Below are 18494 nucleotides of genomic sequence, written 5' to 3' on the forward strand. Positions count from 1 at the left end.
AAAATAATGAGTTTAAAAACTTGGCATCACCTTAAAGCGACAGTAGTAAATATTACTTAAAACGACACCAATAATTTTTAAAGCCTATTTTTTATAATTTTTCTTTATTTAGGTACAATATTGTGGATTTTGATTTAACAATGCTTAAAATAATTTGCAATATCTGAGGTATTTCTAAAATTATAAAGGTTATATATTTCATTGTAGGCAGAAAAAAAGTAATAATAAGAAACACCTTTCTTATAATCTTAAAGATATGGTGGCTGTATGATGTATGTTGTGAAATGTGAAAACTAAGATTAAAATGGTTAAAGATTTTTAAGAAAGAGAAGTAGAGTGTAGTTGAGATTCAACATGTTAAGAAGAAAAGTTGAAATTTGAAATTGGAGAAGACTAAGAAACCAGAATTGAGAGCATTTACATCCTATTCCCCGTATGTATATCCCTGATCCCTATATTTTAAGAGAATTTTGAAATTTAATATAAATATATGTTTATATCCGGTTCTTTATTTCAAAATAAATTTTAGGGACTACTAATTGAATCCCAATATGGGAAATTACTTTTAATTCTCCGTCCTAAATATTATACACTTTTATTATGTTAGGAAGGAGTGAGATATATTAAAATATTAGTCAGTGGTTGAAGTTGTAAAAAAAGTAAGAGAAAGAGTTAATAAAATAAGTATAGAGATGGGATTGAGATGTAAGAAATTTTTGAAAGGTAAATAAAATTTGAGAATTTTTTTAGGGAATTACTATTTATAGTAAGTTGTTGAGGATGGGGATGTAGATTCCACTGTGAATGCGCACAAGATTAATAATGTTAGTGAATATGAAGCGGGATGGTAAGAAATATTATATATTATAGAATTCTTACAATATAGTAATAGTAATGTCATATGAAAAAATGTGGACAAAATAAATTTACATAATGTTATGAAAGATCATGAGATCTATTCTATTTTGATATTGAAATCTCTAACATGAATAAATTAATGAGCTCCAAAATTTTTACAAAGAGTAGAGATTGTTATATAAATGAATTTTATGAATTATCATTATTAATTAGTGCATTGCATATGGATAATAAAACTACCCTGAGAGTTGTATTTTCAATCATATTAAAGTATAAATTTTTAAATTTATATTTACTTATCATCTTTAATATTTTCTTTACAAAGATACAAATCTAGATTTTATTTAGCAACATGCAAAATTCGAAAATAACTATATAATTTTCATTTTTTTTATATATTTACCAATTTAAAATTTTGAAATTTTATTTTGCTAATATATAACCGTGGTACTGTAAAAAAATGGATGAAGGAATTTTAGCTATAAATGTAACAAACGGTTTAATAATATATTATATAATTACATTTTTTAATTTAACAATATTTAAAATGTGAGACATCGCCCTGAGGCGACTCAGAGAAGTTTTTAATTGAATTTTTTAATTTTATAATATTTTAAATTACTTATATTGTGTCATTACATTTTTCAAGTTAACAATTTTTAAAATATTCAAATCTTTATAGTTCTAAAATAAATTTCATGCACATCAATTACATTCACCTATTTTCCAATTTGAAGAAAAAAATTATATATTTATATAGAAAAATTATATTTCAATGCCAGTATTTAATTCAACTTGAGTTAAAATAAATTGTAATACATATAATGGCATGTATAATATTTTTTTTTTGCCCGATTGACTTTTTTATATTTAACAAGCAAATACGCTACTGTATTCTAATATTTAGTATAAATAAATGATTGTAGTCGGCTTTTTATACTTTAATTACGTGATCACCTTTCGAATCTATTTTTTTAAAATAAAAATGTTAAATGATAAATTATATTTTTTTGGATTTTAAAAAAAGTACACTCATAATTTCTAAGAATTTAACAATCTTTTGCGTTAAAAATATATATTTATAATTCTAATTAGTTTGGTATTAAGTTTTAAAATACATGATATCACAAACATGAATCCTCAGTTATAAAACTTTTTTTTATTTCGACAATTATTAGTGACAGGTTATATTCTCAAATAAATAAGAGATATTTTCAATAGTATGTCAAAGCTTAAATATTTTGACAATTAAAGTAATTTTATGTAATTTTAATTTTTTTAGAGCAAACTATTTCGAGAAAAGAAATATTTTAATTTTATATTTGTTTTTCGGAAAATTAATCTTATAATGTTTAAATAAGGAGGTGCCAATGTAAGATGGCTATTGGTAATATTAAAATGAATTTTTAATAAAAAAATTCTATTAGCAAAATAATTTTAATGCACTAATGTTTACTTTTGCAAATTTTATACATCAAATATAACATAGTGATTGTCAATTAATATATTTAAAATAACTTATGTAAAGTATTTATATTTTTTATTTTTTCAAAGTTTAAAGTGCGAGGTGGAGCCGTAAAGCGATGCCGAGCATTATTGAACTAAATTTTATATCAAAATATAATATATATATATTAATGCTGTTAGAGGAGTAATTAATAAAAATTAATTTCGAGTTTATATGTTTAATGTGTTAAAACCGTGATCAAATTGAAAGAATCGCGTAAACAACATTTATAACCTACAAAAATTGTTTAAACAATATTTATTTACTAAAAAAATGAACTTTCAAAGATGAAATGAAAAAAAGATATTAACACCTCAGTTGAATTAATTATATACATATATATATTTCTAACAAAATAATTTAAGTAAAAATTATTCACTTTAAACTATTAAAAAAAATTAAAGTTTATTGAGCGCACTACGCGCAAAAATCCCTAGCACTTTTCAATTTTAATTTATAAGTTTCCTTTAAAAAAAATCCCAAACAGGCCCGGAAGTGTAGATAGATTAAAAATCAAATTTATTAATTTAAAAAAAATTAAATTATTAAGTCAAAAAATGTTTACCACAAATTATTTATTAGAGTTTTAAATAAAATACAACAAAAGGGAACCGGGGTGACGAAGAAAGAAAACCCCCTTTTGTTCCCAATTCTTGAAGCTTCTGCACCCAAAAAGCTCTCAGCAATGGCCAAAATCCCGCCCAAACATGCGCGTGATCAAAACCAGGCTCTCTCTCTCTCTCTCCCCCTCTCTCTCGCTCTCTCCCTCTCTCTCTCTCTCTCCCTCTCTCTCTCCCTCTCTCTCCCTCTCCCTTTCTCTCCCTCTCTCTCTCTTAACTAAATTTTTTTTAGTCAGTAGAAAGTGTGTGCGTGTGTGTAAGTAAATAATTCTAATATTCTATGTATTAGAATATTCGGGATTTCACTAATTACTGTTTTGCAGTGTGTGATTACTAAATTTTAGCTCAATTTATTGTTTGGTTTATACTTCAGTTCTTGTTTCATTTGTTTCTTCTCAATGTTTTTAAAGCTAATTGGATTTCTTTTTGGTTGTAAATACAGAATTTTCAGGGGTTCTTAAATAATTTGCAGGACTGGGAATCATCACTCAAAGACAAGGACAAGAAACTAAAGTCTCAATCTTTAAGCAAGGAAAAACCGGTATAAAGCTATCTATATTCGATTAGCATCGAGTTTTATATCTATGTACTGCATTTGAGCTTAGGTGATGATATGTAAAATATGCGTTTTTTTTGTAAAATTCATGTAACTTTTCAAGAATGAGTGTAAACGAGCTTAGTATGAAATAAATGGATTTAGTCACGGTGGAAAGACTTCACGTTTTAATTGAAAAAAGAAACGAATAATTTTTTTAATAAGTGGATTACATTTTGTTATCTTATTAAGTAAGGATTACATTTTGTTATCTTATATTGAAGTGTTTTTTATTGTCTGAAATGAGAAGATGACAAATGCTTAAAGGGTCTTCATTAAGTTATTGCATTAGTATTTGCTGATTCCAGATTATTCATGTAATAGTTGTAATACCTTTATTTCTTTTCAGAAGATGGGAATAGTCGGTGAAGATAGAAAACAAAGAGAGAAATCTGCATCAAATAATAGTTCAGCTACTCAGTTCGATTACTTAAGAAATTATAATGCAATGGACAACGTATCAAGTCGCTTTATGACAGAAGGGAGTCCTATTGATGCTAATTCGGAAAAAGAGTTGGTATACTATTTTAACAAAAAATATTATAGACTGATTGAGGCAGTATAGCAAAGCATGATTTTATGTACCCTATGTTTTTTCAATTTGCTTCTCAGGGTAATGCATATTTCAAGCAGAAGAAATACCAAGAAGCAATTGACTGCTATTCTAGGAGCATTGCATTCTTACCGACCGCGGTAACTTATGCAAACAGAGCAATGGCTTATCTAAAGCTGAGGAGGCAAGATTTCATTTTCTGTCTTCCTTTCTGTGCTGTTTCCATTTGTTATTTACTGCATGTGTGTTTTTTACTTTCTTATATACATTAATTTTGGTACAAAAGATATTGAATTCCTTTCTCTAAGTGTCAAAAAATTAAAAAAATGAAAAGAATTCATTTTTCTAAGTTTCCGTGCAACGGAGTTCTGCTTATGGGCATATTTTAAGCATAGATGAGAAACCGAATAAACCTTTTTCGATTTATGGATTCTCAGTCACTATAGACTTCATAAAATATAAAGGCATCTAAATTTGTAATGCAGTTGAGATTAAGTCTATAGTTCACACACTATTTGTTATATTTTGTGGCATCTAAATCCTTGTATGCGAGGTCACTGAAATTCGTACCTGACAAATTGGACTAAATAATATTTTAATTTTTTAATTAATTTGTAAAGATCTTATAAATTTGATGTTATGGAAGTTGCCTGTTTTGAAATGCTCTCTTTTCTATTCTCGGGGTAATGCTTTTGAACTTTATATATATATTACTGTGGATGACAAAGTTTTCTATATTTATTAGATTTCAGGAGGCTGAAGATGACTGTACTGAAGCTCTAAATTTAGATGATAGATATATTAAAGCATACTCACGCAGATCAACAGCCAGAAAAGAACTACGGAAACTTAAAGAATCAGTTGAGGGTATGTTTACATATAGTTATGTAAATTCATATTTTTGTTGTATATGCATTTGACAAGTATTTGCTATATGCAGATGCTGAGTTTGCCTTAAGGTTGGAGCCTCACAATCAAGAGATTAAAAGACAGCATGCTGAAATTAAGTCTTTGTATGAAAAGGTAATCAGGTATCATTGGTACCAGATTCAGTATTTTTTATCCTAAAAGTATAAAGCCTGGAAAAGAAAACACTTGGTGCTAGATAGCATTGAAATTGAGAAATTTAATTATCTCTAAGTAAATATTTCAAATGATGTTATATTGCTGGAACTTTTGTAATATAATAAGCTAGGATAACTTATGTGCCGGTTTAAGAAAATCTTAAAATAAGTAACTTATGACTTAAAATAAATAAGTGATAAGTAGATAAATACTTATAAGTTACGTAACTGTTTGAATAATTTTATTTATAAGTCAATTTTTTTTTTACTTAAATGAGCTAAAATAAATAACTTTTAAATATAATTATCTTAATTCGTGAATTTAATATTAGACTAACATTTACAAATATATATTTTAAAATAAAAATAAATAAAAAAGCAAAAAAATCATAATAAGTTGAAAAAATTACGTCATTGCTAACATTCAACTTTTCAGCTTATAAGTTGCAAATTCAACTTATAAGTTGGGTTGACAAACAATCATCGATAAGCTCTTACGGGCTTATAAGTCATAAGCTGACTTATAAGTTGCACACAAACAGGCCCTATATACAGTCAGAGTTGTGATAGTATAAATTGTCAATTAAGAAGTAATTTCGTAATGGTAATTTTATGTAATTAAAAAAAGTTTAAACAAGGAAAATTAAGTTTATTCATTTAGTCGAGGCTGGAATTGTAATTTTATGAAATTGAAAAAAGTTTAAACAATGAAATTAAATTAATTCATTTTGTCGAGGCTGGAACTGTGACCTAACCTAGTGCCGTAAAGATGCTAGTTTTTTAAAGAAGTCGCCCCATTCGATTTAAGAAAATGTATTAATAGTAACTGTCATAATGATAATTATAGCCCGTGCGTAATTTGCTGTGTAGTATGGGTGAGATGGTGATGTTTGCTACAATTACATGCTACTTAACTGAATTCAAACATTATATCCAGGAGATTCTTGAAAAAGCTGCTGCATCCTTGAAAAGTGCAGAGCAGGGAGTCCAAAGGGCAGCGAAGCCTGTCATAGAAATGAGTGCTCAGAATGATAGTGTCCAACCTGTTCCGAGGGCTTCTCAAAACACAGGTGTGGCTGCAATGGATGTAGATAGTAAAAAGGTATAATGATTGCTTACATCATTTCAACATGTTCTTTTTTGGTGGTTATGTCAACTGGTAAACAAATTTAAACTTGTGATTTCCATAAAATTAAGACATAAGCAGAAAGTCAGATAGCGCAATATAATGAGGACACCTTCTTGATAGTGAGTGCACACAAGTGCTATACACGGGAAATGTTATGATGTACAAATGCTAGGGTATACCAAAAATCCTATTTGGCAGCTTTCAGGCTCCGAATATTTTAATCTTATATTGTGATATCTTCTTGCAAGACCATTGCATCCAGAATTTTTTCTTTTTATCTTCAATTACATTCCTAGCAAAAACTTATATTACTAATATAAAAACTTTTAGGGACCTTTGAACACAATGAATAACTTGACATCAAAGATGTGCACCGGGCACCTATGTAACTGGTATGTCCTCTTTGGTGGCTTGGCTGCATGTTTGAGCTATAAAAGAGTTGAAATAAAAAAAATAACTAATCTCTATTGTCTTAACAAATGTTATATCATGGAATTATCATAAAATCAGACGGATGTGGGGCAAGGGCCTACAGTTTTTCGAATTAATTATGTTTTGAGACCCAAATGGAGTTGTAGTTTATGAAGAACATGACAGGCAATGGTTCTTTTCATGCTATGTATGATACTTTATTGAGCGGATATAATCTAAGAGACACTAGATACTATCCAAAATGATTGGTGAATATTTTAATGAAGAATTAGCGTGTAATTGTACTGAAGAATAGAGGGATGATTTCTTTGTAATACACTCTAAAGTTATAGCTGCTAATGACAATGTACCAAGAATACATCTGTCTATATGTTGTCTTCGGCGCAAAGCACCGACTACAAGTAGTTTTCAGTCGAGTAACTTACAGAAAAAGTACTGTTTCCAAAGTTAAGTAACAATTCCTGATCAATAAATCCATATAGTATTTTAGTTCCGGATGGTGCTTCTAGTTGATATTGAGTATTTGCGTTTGTGTTTATCAAGAAAAATTTCTTTGAATTTTTATATTTTTTTAAGAATTACCTTAAATACCCAGTCTTGTATTTACCAATCCCAATTAGATGGTTCATCTATAATTGCTTTGTTTATACATATTTTTTCTCTTCTTTTTTGCTCAAGACTTTTGTGGATTGACGTTTCACAGAGAAATCACAAAACTGGCCACGAAGAGTTAAAGGCCTCAGTTCAAGAGCTTGCTGCTCGCGCAGCTACCCTTGCAACAGCTGAAGCTTCCAAAAACATAACCCCTCCGACTTCTGCTTATCAGTTTGAGGTTTCTTGGCGAGGACTCTCTGGTGATCGCAGTTTACAGGCACGATTGCTGAAGGTATACACATAATTGTTTCTCCTCCTTTTATAACTCCTAATAAATGCAACTGGACAAGCACTGTCCATGTACATGCATAACTATACTTTTTCTTAGTGCCTGTCGTTAGTTTTACATACTCTATTCTACCATATCTGTGTAAGTGTAACTTTACCTGTTTTGTCACATTACTTGTAGGTTTTCCTTCCTTATATTAATTTTAAAATTTTTGGAAACTGTTTACAGTTCATGCAGCTACCATGCTCCTCTTTATTACAAACTGAAGTTTATTCTGGTTCCAACCTTTTTTTTCACGCTTTGCTAGATTAACTCCCAGCTGAGACCACTAATATCCAAACTCTTCAGTAATGCAAGCATCCAGTCCTTGTGATTTTAGAGTAATTATTACCCCACCCACCCCTTTCCCTTTTGTTATTCCAGTCTATCAGGCCATGTTTGTTTAATGGTATTAAGTAGGGGATAGGATTATAATCCTTTAAATTTTCCAATCCCATGTTTGTTTTGTAAAAAATTAGTGAAGAGTTATCCAAGGATTATAATCTTTTAAATTATCTTATCCCATATTTGTTTTGTTGGAGTAGATGATAGGACTATAATCCCCTCTAATACTTGGTGGGAGGAGGTATTGTTTTATCGCCTTCTACAAGTCATTTTTTAAAGGATTATAATCCCCTCATTGTTATCCCATATGAAACAAACATAGGATTGGAAAATTTAATGGACTATATTCCAATCGCTAGTACTATCCCTCAAAACAAACATAGGATAAAATTTTAAAGGATTAAATTACAATCCTACACTTAATCCTTCCAAACAAACTTAGGAGAGGATTATTTAATCCATAAGACTAATTTTGATGGGATTAGTAATCCCCGGATTATTATCCCGAGATTATAATCCCATGAAACAAACATGGCCTCAGAGTATATGAAATCTTTAGTAAATATATTTATCAATGCACATGATAAGTGAAATGTCTTGGACTGTGGGACAAATAAATTAAAAAGCTGAAAATATTAATACATGGGATGGGAACAGCGGTTTAAGACCCCCCTCCCTAAAAGCAAGGAAACCTCAATAATGAAAATGATACTACCAACACATATTTTGCAAGTTTTATCCCTCTTTCCTTATCTTTAGTATTTTTATACTAGTTGCTTTGCTTTGTTTTGTTTAAGTTAATGTTTATCTTCTCTTAATTAGGTAACATCGCCAGTCGCATTACCTCGGATATTTAAGAATTCTTTATCCGCTCTGATATTAATTGATATAGTTAGGTGCATTGCCACAATATTCAAGTAAGCAAACCTCTACCAATAATTTGGAACTTGCCTCTTTCTTAATTAAATAAATATAATTAAGTACTATCATATGCTCTTATACATTTGTGTGGCAGTGAAGAACTAGCTATGTCAGTCAAATATCTGGAAAGTTTAACCAATATCTCAAGATTCGACATTATCATCATGTGCCTTCCTTCAACAGATAAAGCAGGTATGCATATGACCATCTATTGCTTTTTTTCTTGAAATATGGGCTACTACCTTTGCCAAAACTTGATTCAGAGGTGCTGGACATTTTGCATGACTATTGTTTCTGCACTCATAAATATGAAAAATTTCATAGGATTGATATGCAATTGGAATGGGAATGAAATGCAATCCCAAGGGGTATGGAGGGATTAGGGTCACACCCACTTAATGGGAATGGGGTTTCCATTCGCGACAATCGATTTGCTAACAATAGCACATGAGATAAGGTTCCTTTTTTTGTTAACTGGGCTGATTAACCATGAACCAAACCCCCCTTGTTTGGAGTTTGCAAGTTCTGAATTGATTGATACGTGATATGCTATATGTGAGTAACAAATTCAAGTTCTAAATTGTGTGAAATGTCATATGCTACACGGGAATAAATCAAATATCGAGTAAAATTTATGACCTATATGTAAACTGTGCTCAGTTAGTAATTACCATACATCTGTGATGTTCTGGCTGTTCACTGCTAATTGTTTAAGCAATAGAAATCCCTCCCTGTTGTTTTTATGTGCAATTATCGTATTCTCTTATCTACTGCTTTACATGCAGATAGATTAATCATTTAGTCTCATTTCAGTGTAAGGTAGTCTTGAATAGGATACTCCGTCCGTCCCACCCATTATATACATATGGGGTGTGACACGGAGATTAAGAAAAATTGTAATTTAGTGGAGAAAAGTAAGAAAAATGGATAAAGTGGTGGGACCGATTAATATTTAATGTATAAAGTGAGTGTAGAAGAAAGTAGTGGATGTGAGTGGATGTGAGTGGATAGTAGTTTCCCAAAAAGGAAACTATAAACTTTATAGAATTGAATGAGACAGAGGGAGTATATTTTTCTTACTTAGAATTATTTTTCCTTGCTAATTTCTAATAGATGTAACATGGTCATATAATAATACTTGTTTATCTTATCTCGCTCTTTATCCTCATTGAATTCCATCCTAGGTAAGTTATTGTATGTCTTTTAGAGAAAAGGTAACAGTGATGGAAAATTGACTTGCTTTTCTGTATTTGTCTCTCTGTAAATTATTTCACATACTTTGGTATCTTTCCCCAAATTGAGGAATTTAATATATCTTGCTTCTCCTATAACAGATCTTGTGAAGCTGTGGGACCACACGTTCTTAAATGAAGGAACTCCAGCAGAGTATGCAGGGGTGCTCAGTAATCTTCGGTCAAAATACTGCCCCTCTTTGTGAAGTTGGAAGTTCCGTACGTAATATGTAGTTTATATGCTTATATGCATTTCCAAGCAGAAGCATACATAACTATAAACTGTTTATCCTGACAGGCCTGCTAGTCTTGGTTTTTCTCCCTTTAAAAATTTTCAATCTTATGACGAGGTTTCTAGGTCTGTAGATCTTCGCACAGCACATCCTTTGATCCAACATGAGTTCGAGCTACATATTTAAAACTAGCGAAAAAAAACTTTTATGGGTGGTGAAATATCAAGTTAAATTGACATTTCATGTTCTCTTATTATAGTTCTCTGTTAAAGGGTGACATTAGCAATGTAACGCCGCTGCGTAATTGTGACATTGTGCTATCTTGGCTTATAATTTACCCCTCCTTGGTCATATTGAATCTTGGTGTTAAGCCTTTAGTTTCCGGTAACGTTGTAATAACTACAAGAAATGCTCTGAAAAATTGCATTCTGATTTGAATGTAGTCTGTTTCCAGAATCTTGACAATCTCTTAGAAAGTTCGCTTATTTAATGAAAAACTGGATGACTCTCTTTCTGTTTGAGATTAAAACTCTTCAATACAAGATGTGGACTACTGAGTTTAAGGTGAAGCACAAATGAACTCCAAAAGTTTCATCTGGTACAAGGCTGCGTGCTGTGTTCCGAATTGGTTCTCAGTAATTTTCCTGAATGGCGTGACATGCACACGTAAAGTCATATCTTATTATCATTAGCATAGTTACCAATTTTTTGCATTATACATTAGCATTTGATTTTTTTTCTTTGGAGCCATTTGAGATACTTAACATTTTTAAGTTAATCTATAAAGTTAGCTAAACGTTCCAAACTAAAGTCTAGGGGAGAAAAAGCGCCGTTGGATATCTCAAGTGCTTATTAGTTTATTTTCTATCGTTTCAAGTCCTGAATTCGATTATCTTTTAAGAACAAATAATCATTTGTAAGGCTATAAGCCGTATTTGTCAAAAAAAAAAAAAATCTGTGTACAAAATTATGGAAATTAAAGGTGTGGAGTTGTGTGTTTTTTTTCACGAGATATATCTTAATTTAATAGTCATGTTTTAACTATTTTTGTCGTTGCCTTTTCACTATGAAATTAATTCGGTCAGTGTTTTGTTTATTTTCATTATCTTAAAATGCTTGATATATTGTAAATTTTAATAGGTCGTCCAATATTATTATTATTTTTTTAAAAAAAGTTGGATTAAAATACGTAATAATGAATAACGATCTTTCAGTATTCACAGGGCTCCGGCTCCCAGAATATCATTTACAATTCATTTGTCATGATGCTGGCTTAGCTAAGTATTACCAAAGATTGGTTTATTTGTTAGTTTTGCCGCCTAAAGCTTTTACCAAGTCACAAAACGGCTCCACTATTTTGCAATTTTTGACAACTTTATTAGAAAGGGGAGAAAACTAAAACCCTTGCTAAACAAATGATATGAATTATTAAAAAAATGAATATTAATTTTTTATTTGTAGAAAGATTTTTTTTTAAATGAAACCCGATTACTAATTAGCAGGGAAGGCCCTTGGGTAGATATAAAAATGAAACCTAATTATTAATTAACATTTAAGTATACTACAAGAAAAACGGCTAAATTTGACCGCTGTTAGTCAAAATTAAATCTTGACCAGTTACAAATAAATGACTGACCTTAAATTTGACCGTCTGCGGTCAAAATTAAATCTGACCAACTATAAACTAAAGTTGACCTTAAATATGACCGTTGACGGTCAAATTTAGCCGCAGTCATATTTGGCCGGTCAAATTTACCCTTGTTTTTTTGTAGTGGTAAGTACACCAAGCCTAACATTTAGGATACCACAAATAAAATAGAAAAATTATCAAAAATACTAACTTTTTAAATTTTGTTGCGATTTTACTATATTCTGAATCTTTTTTGCAAAAATACGGAATTAACCATAATCAACTAAAATCAAGCAGACATGCAGCTAGTTGAATCGAGTTTTTTTGTTTGCATTTGAGCTTGCATGTGGCTGTGGAAATTTATCGAATGTTGCATGCACTTGATTCAAGTTATAAAAAACCTTATTTTTGCAAAACAATTTTGAAAAATAGTATTTTTATACATAAAGAAGTATTTTTGCAATATTTTTAAAAAAATGATACTTAGTATTTTTGTAAAAATATTTTTAGATTTGGGTATTTTTTAAAAATGCCCAAAAAAACTAAGTATATGTAGATTGTTGTATATAGTGATGAATTTATATGCATTGATATAATTTACATGCATTTGACTGTGTTGTTGAGTAATAAAATAATTTTAGCATACTGATCTTAAAAGATAGGGCCAGTATATTAAAAATTGGTCTAGAACACTTAAATCTTTATGGGCGGCCGTTGTAATTAGGCAGGAGGGAGTAAAAGTTATCAAGTAGTCAGAATCTGAAACTTGTTATGTGGAGAAAGTTTATGTGATTGTAGTAGCAAAGGGAAATGTAGGTGGATATAAGTTGTTATGTCAACTGCAGATACAAGGGAATAACGCACACACAAAAAGGGACGAAGAAAGTGAAAGACCTGATCTCAGCTAGCAAGTAGCAACTACTTCCCTGGACACGATGGAAAGTGCAAGTCTGAGCAATTGTTTGTTTCCTAGTAGGTTAATTAAACTTACAAAACCAATTTTGCATTGAAGGGTGTGCCACCTACATCTCCACCTATGTACATTGCTATGAACATTTTGCGTCAAGTCCCAGTTATTTAAGAATTCCAAATTCTTCAATTCATTCTGTATAATTATACTATAACATAACCTAAGAAGCTCTAAAATATAATTTTGACTAAAGCCCTATTATATATCATGGCCACACTTTTTCTTTTTTGCAACATATATTTGATGTATAAATTATTTTATCAGAAACTAGAGGGACAAACAAGAAAAGGATTACCATATCTTATACACATTGTTTTTGCAACCCTTCTTCATGCACAGTCATATTATAGACTCAACAATACATATTTTAAAAAATTACTTATTTTTCAATTATATTAAGTGTCCAATTTAAGTCCGACTAATTATCTATGTACTTTGATTTTAAATTTGACACAATTTGTTCAAGTTCAAAAAGGTGAAAAGTGTGATAATAGAGCTTAATAATTTCATAGCAATATCACATACCAAAAAAATTCAAGCATCATGTAGAGGTAAATGGTAGTCATCTTTTATTAAAACTAAGATTAAAGGACACAACATTGAAACAAATTGCAGCTGGGCATAAAACGTTAGACATGCAGAAATAAACTTTGACAAACCAATGAAACCACACCTCTAACTTCATAATTAGGCCACCATATATGAGTAGCTAGATAAATTGTTGTGGGAAATTTGGAAATAAGATAAATATTGAAAGTCGATAAATTTGTGGTATTTCATGACATCTGCTCCTCAAGTGCCAATTCCTCAATCAAGCTAATTTGGTTGAGAGGGTAAATGAATGATTCAATCTCGGAACACTTGGTAGGAAGAACAAGAGTAGCTTCAAGCTGTCCTTGCTGATCAGGATTTGAGGACTGAAAAGGCAGTGGCAACTTACGCGCAATAACAACGGAGTTGATAACATCATCAGTAGGATGAAACACAGAGAGAACTTCAAAACCTAGAAGATCACAAGGATCAATCACAGGATAAAGAAAAGCGCGTGCCCCATGAGCGCTCCTCAGCATCAGAATAGCCCCTGGAGCCATGTACTTGGCCAAATGATCAATGACACTAACTTTGTCCGTCTTGTCCATCCCCACCAAAGCAGCTAGAAACACAACCTCAAACTCTTTTAACTCACTTGTTACCTCCATCACATCAATCGTGTGGAAAAACATCCGTTCTGACAAGTCCGGATCCTTTAAAACCAAACGAGAAGCCAAGTAATTAGCGGAGCTATCAATGTCATAGTTGTGAAAACTAGTGTTTGTCAAGTGGTAGGTTGCCAAGACAATAGAGCTGAGCGGGAGGGGACCGGATCCGATAAACGCCACACGTTTCGGTTCATCGAGTTTGGGACAAAATTGAGTCAAGATAGTGAACTCAAGGAGGCTAAGCTTGAGGTAATTGGAGTAGTAAGGAAAAATGGACAAATGGTCCAAAGGGTTGTCATCAAATGACCCTAAAATGGAAGAATAATGAGATTCAAGAAGGCCTTCAGCTTCGCCGCAAATTTTGATTAAATTAGACCTGATATCCTGAACATTTTTGCAAAGCTTAGTAACATCAATAGGAGCAGGAGGGATGCACGTGAGAACGAGATCGGTGAAGAGAGTGTTGACATCGTTGGAAGGCTTGAGACTGTTTAACTTGGAGAGTTTGTCATAGATTTCGCAAACTTTTTGGACTAAAGGCAAATCCTGGCAAACCATGTCGACACTATGAGGTTATGAACGAGATAACAAATAATTTAAGAACTTGCTGCCAGGGTATATATATATATATTATTAATTTAAGAAGATAATAACAGTCTCTATGTAATGGATGAGAATTTCTTGTTTCTTGTTAGTTTGAAACAATTCTCCAAGTCCATCCCAGGGTCTCTATTTAAGAACACTTGTGGGCCACACCTTAACTGGGACTCCATTTCTTTTAGATTTTCCTTCTCTATTTATTTACTTTTCCTTTCTCATATTTTCTGTAGCTGATAAATAATGTCTCCAGCAACTTGCTAAAAAGGCATTTTTTTAAACATCTTGTTTGTAGTCTTGTGTAATTTAAAAATATTTTACACTGCCGAACTGAGAATTCACCGTACATGCATGTTCTTGTACGTATTAAAATGTAGAATTTAAATTTCAATTTTAAGTAAAAGTCGAATTCTCCCTCAAGAAATAAGGACATTAATATTAACAATTGAACATAATATAATTATTGAGTAACCAGTTTATATAAAATTTTAAAATATTAAAAAATGAGATTATATATTTAACATCCCCTCACTCTAAGTTAATTCCTCCAGCCAGCATAAACTATTAAATTCTGATAACATATTACCGATGGGAGTAACAGTCTTTATAATAAAAGTGAGGAAGTACAATGTATACCGCATCTTTTATACTAGGGCTTCGACATTAGGCTGAATTGTACTACTGTACTCGTACTCTGACGTTAGGTTGTACTTTTTCTGTTTTATGTGTAATTGTACATTCACTGTCTGTCAATGCATTAAGGACAATATGCTATCAGTATAAAATAGGAAAAATAAAATATTTCATATGCTTATATTCGTATTTCATTTTTATACCTGTAAACAAACGAGAGTTCCAATCTCACAAACAACAAACGTATTTAGACACACTGATCATCTGAGGAATGAGAAGCAGATATCAATGCCTGTCTTTAGCGCTACAAACATAACATGCATCTTTGTCAGAGTGTTCAACCCGACCTTTGCATACATATATATATATATATATATTATCTTCCTACCAATAGAGTGCGTGTATGGATATATAACGTGTCAACATTTCTAGTTTACACGCAGCACAAACCACACAGTATATGTAAGTTTCTTGCAAGATTCACTAGCCTATCAGCTTATATTTATATGTATGTGTATCTCAGGAACTTACTTTTTATTGTTTGGTTATGATCATATTGGCATTTTCTGGATATATATTCAAACTTGTCTTAATCTTCCTACAGCCTACTTGTTATTGTTATGTATTATTTATCAGTATATATATTTTACTAGTACTGTATACTTGCAAGCAACTATTTTGGTCCACAAAATGTCTGATCCTCCGCATTCAGATCAAACTAATTAATTCATTATTTTTATATCATCACAAAGATTATTAATTAATTTACACAATATATATATATATATTTATTAAATTTACATTTATAAGTATTTAACATTTCACGAGACAATCACTTATTTTTTTGAATATAATCTAGTGTACTTGGTCAATAATTTTCGGAAGGGCAAGTTCAATTTTATGTAATTTGTCCACGTACGTACAGCTAATTGCTTTCAGTTTAATACTTTCTTTACGTGACAAAATTTAGAATAAATCAATTCGTGGTATAGGCCAAAACAAGAGAATTCTTGTCCAATGTCATTTTAACGAATTCTAGCTCTTCATTGTGTTGAACAGTCAGTATTGCTAATTATTTTTGGTCTTCGAATAATATCAATATATAATTATATTCTTCTTTGATAACGAATTTATATAACAAGAACAGATTAATGGAAATGGTTCCGTGCAGTAATAGAAGAGATCATTATCAACTGTCAGACCAAGATGAGAAGTAAAATCTACCAATAAAATAATAAAAGTAATGGTTCTAAATCACATTTATAACTGACCCATCTCTTCAGGTCAGGACGGCCTTGGAAATTTTGAAGCCACAAGTAATTTTTTTTGTCATGCCCATTAAATATACTAATCACACACACACATTTATGTAATTTATAATTTCTGAAAAATCATTTCTCTATCCGTTTACTCGCAAAATCATTTCTCAGTATTTCGTAGTCAAAATTTTGTAAACTCAACATCTTCGGTAAATATTATAACAAGCTATTCATTCACAAATGTGATATACTCGAACGGACTAAATTTAACTCCAAATAATTTCTTACCCCATATATCACTCTTGTATTAACATAATCATACAAAAGAGTCCGGCGATTAGATTACATTCTTCTATCACTTACCACTAAATTAGCATCACAATAATTTTTAATTTTAATGAGTAAACACTTTAATTAAAAAATTCTCAATTCGAAAAATAAAATTTCATCAGAAATATTATTATATTTCACAGAGTATTTTGTGCACCTGAATAAAAGAAACAATACCCCTGAATCTTTATTTTTTGTAGTGCCCTAATTCGGCAGTATCCCGTATTTGTGCTCATGATCGCCGTTGGTAATACAATAAGTGTTCTCAAAACCGACATTATAAGTTCAGTTACATACTCCATATATGGTCTAGCATAAACTGATATAATGAGAATATGAAAATTTTGTTCCACTCACAACACTACAACACTACAAGAAAACAGGACAAAATCGACCGTCAAAAACGGTCGATTAAGAGGCAAAACGGTTGGTTAAAAGGGTCATAACCGACCCTAGGACGTGGTCGGTTTTAGCCTGGTTGGTTATGACTTTTGCTCGGGTTTAACCCTCATAACCGACCAACACAGTGGTCGGTTAAGTGCCTAGGCATTTTACTAAAATATGGGGTCACTGTGTACACGTGGTAACACGTGTGCACACGTGTCGCTACGTCACTGAGTCATAACCGACCGCAGGTGGTCAAAGTGTGCACATCGGTCGGTTTTATTTCAGAAGCTACCTTAAATGTCATAATCGACCGTCCTAAAACTGACCGCCCTCTAAAAAAGACGGTCGGTTTTATGAAGAAGGTGGTCGGTTATGTCACATGACGGTCGGTTTTCTGGGTTTTGTAATGGTCAAAAGTGGTCGGTTATGCCTATTGTCGGTCGGTTTTAAGGTCTGATTTTAAAAAAAATTGCAGGTTTTTTTGCAGCCCCTGGATACCAAACTAAATCAATACACAAATCCAATCCAATCACAACCAAACAACCAAACAACCCAAACAAACAACAATGATAATCATTAAACTATACTACTCAAAATCATTCACAAAAACTAGTAAATTTCATAATAAACCATAGTAATTAAATCCAACGCAAACATTCACAAACTTCGATAACCGGAGGATTAAACCGTATCATTACATCATTATAAGCAATCCTAAATAACCGACAAAGTATCAAACCATCACAACGTATTATATTACATCCCATAACCATCAAATTACAATAGTCTTAAAACCGATCAATATAAACTAATCCGACAAATCAACATCGGACGATCCACCGCCATGACCGCCGCCATCACCGCCGCCATCATCAAAGTCCTCATCATCGGAGGTCTCATCCTCGGACGTGTAATCCTTATCGACTTCCATAGCACGCCGATTGTTTTCCTAGATACACAAGTTTAATTAAACTAGTTAAAAAGAAGAAACAAAATTTACATGTGAATGAAAACAATAAATAAACAAGAAGGTCAAAAATTATACCTCCGCAACACGAGCTTCCGTCTTTTGGACGAT

General features: G+C 31.4%; 2 protein-coding genes across 8 annotated transcripts; one reads left to right on the plus strand and one right to left on the minus strand.

The window, feature by feature from the left end:
* The first annotated feature begins 2961 nt into the window (after positions 1–2961).
* On the plus strand, positions 2962–10793 carry LOC141664559 (uncharacterized). 7 transcript variants are annotated; one of them, XR_012552035.1, is made up of 12 exons: positions 2962–3092; positions 3428–3526; positions 3930–4097; positions 4193–4317; positions 4879–5000; positions 5074–5156; positions 6135–6299; positions 7462–7644; positions 8848–8942; positions 9046–9138; positions 10281–10397; positions 10477–10793. XR_012552035.1 is itself a non-coding variant. In XM_074470521.1 (12 exons), the coding sequence occupies exons 1-11, from the start codon at positions 3051–3053 to the stop codon at positions 10382–10384; spliced, it is 1284 nt and encodes a 427-aa protein (XP_074326622.1). In that variant the 5' UTR covers positions 2962–3050; the 3' UTR covers positions 10385–10397; positions 10477–10793. The 7 variants fall into 7 exon arrangements, 6 of the variants coding, with proteins under 6 accessions (XP_074326622.1, XP_074326617.1, XP_074326641.1 ...); XM_074470521.1 differs by having other exon boundaries at positions 9041–9138; XM_074470516.1 differs by having other exon boundaries at positions 9041–9138; positions 10281–10793.
* A 2764-nt stretch (positions 10794–13557) lies between these two features.
* Positions 13558–14911, minus strand: LOC141664590 (nicotianamine synthase-like). The gene has a single exon (XM_074470550.1). The coding sequence runs from the start codon at positions 14766–14768 to the stop codon at positions 13788–13790; it is 981 nt and encodes a 326-aa protein (XP_074326651.1). The 5' UTR covers positions 14769–14911; the 3' UTR covers positions 13558–13787.
* Positions 14912–18494: the final 3583 nt, after the last annotated feature.

The sequence above is a fragment of the Apium graveolens genome, chromosome 1 (assembly GCF_009905375.1).
Source record: "Apium graveolens cultivar Ventura chromosome 1, ASM990537v1, whole genome shotgun sequence".
NCBI lineage: Eukaryota > Viridiplantae > Streptophyta > Magnoliopsida > Apiales > Apiaceae > Apium > Apium graveolens.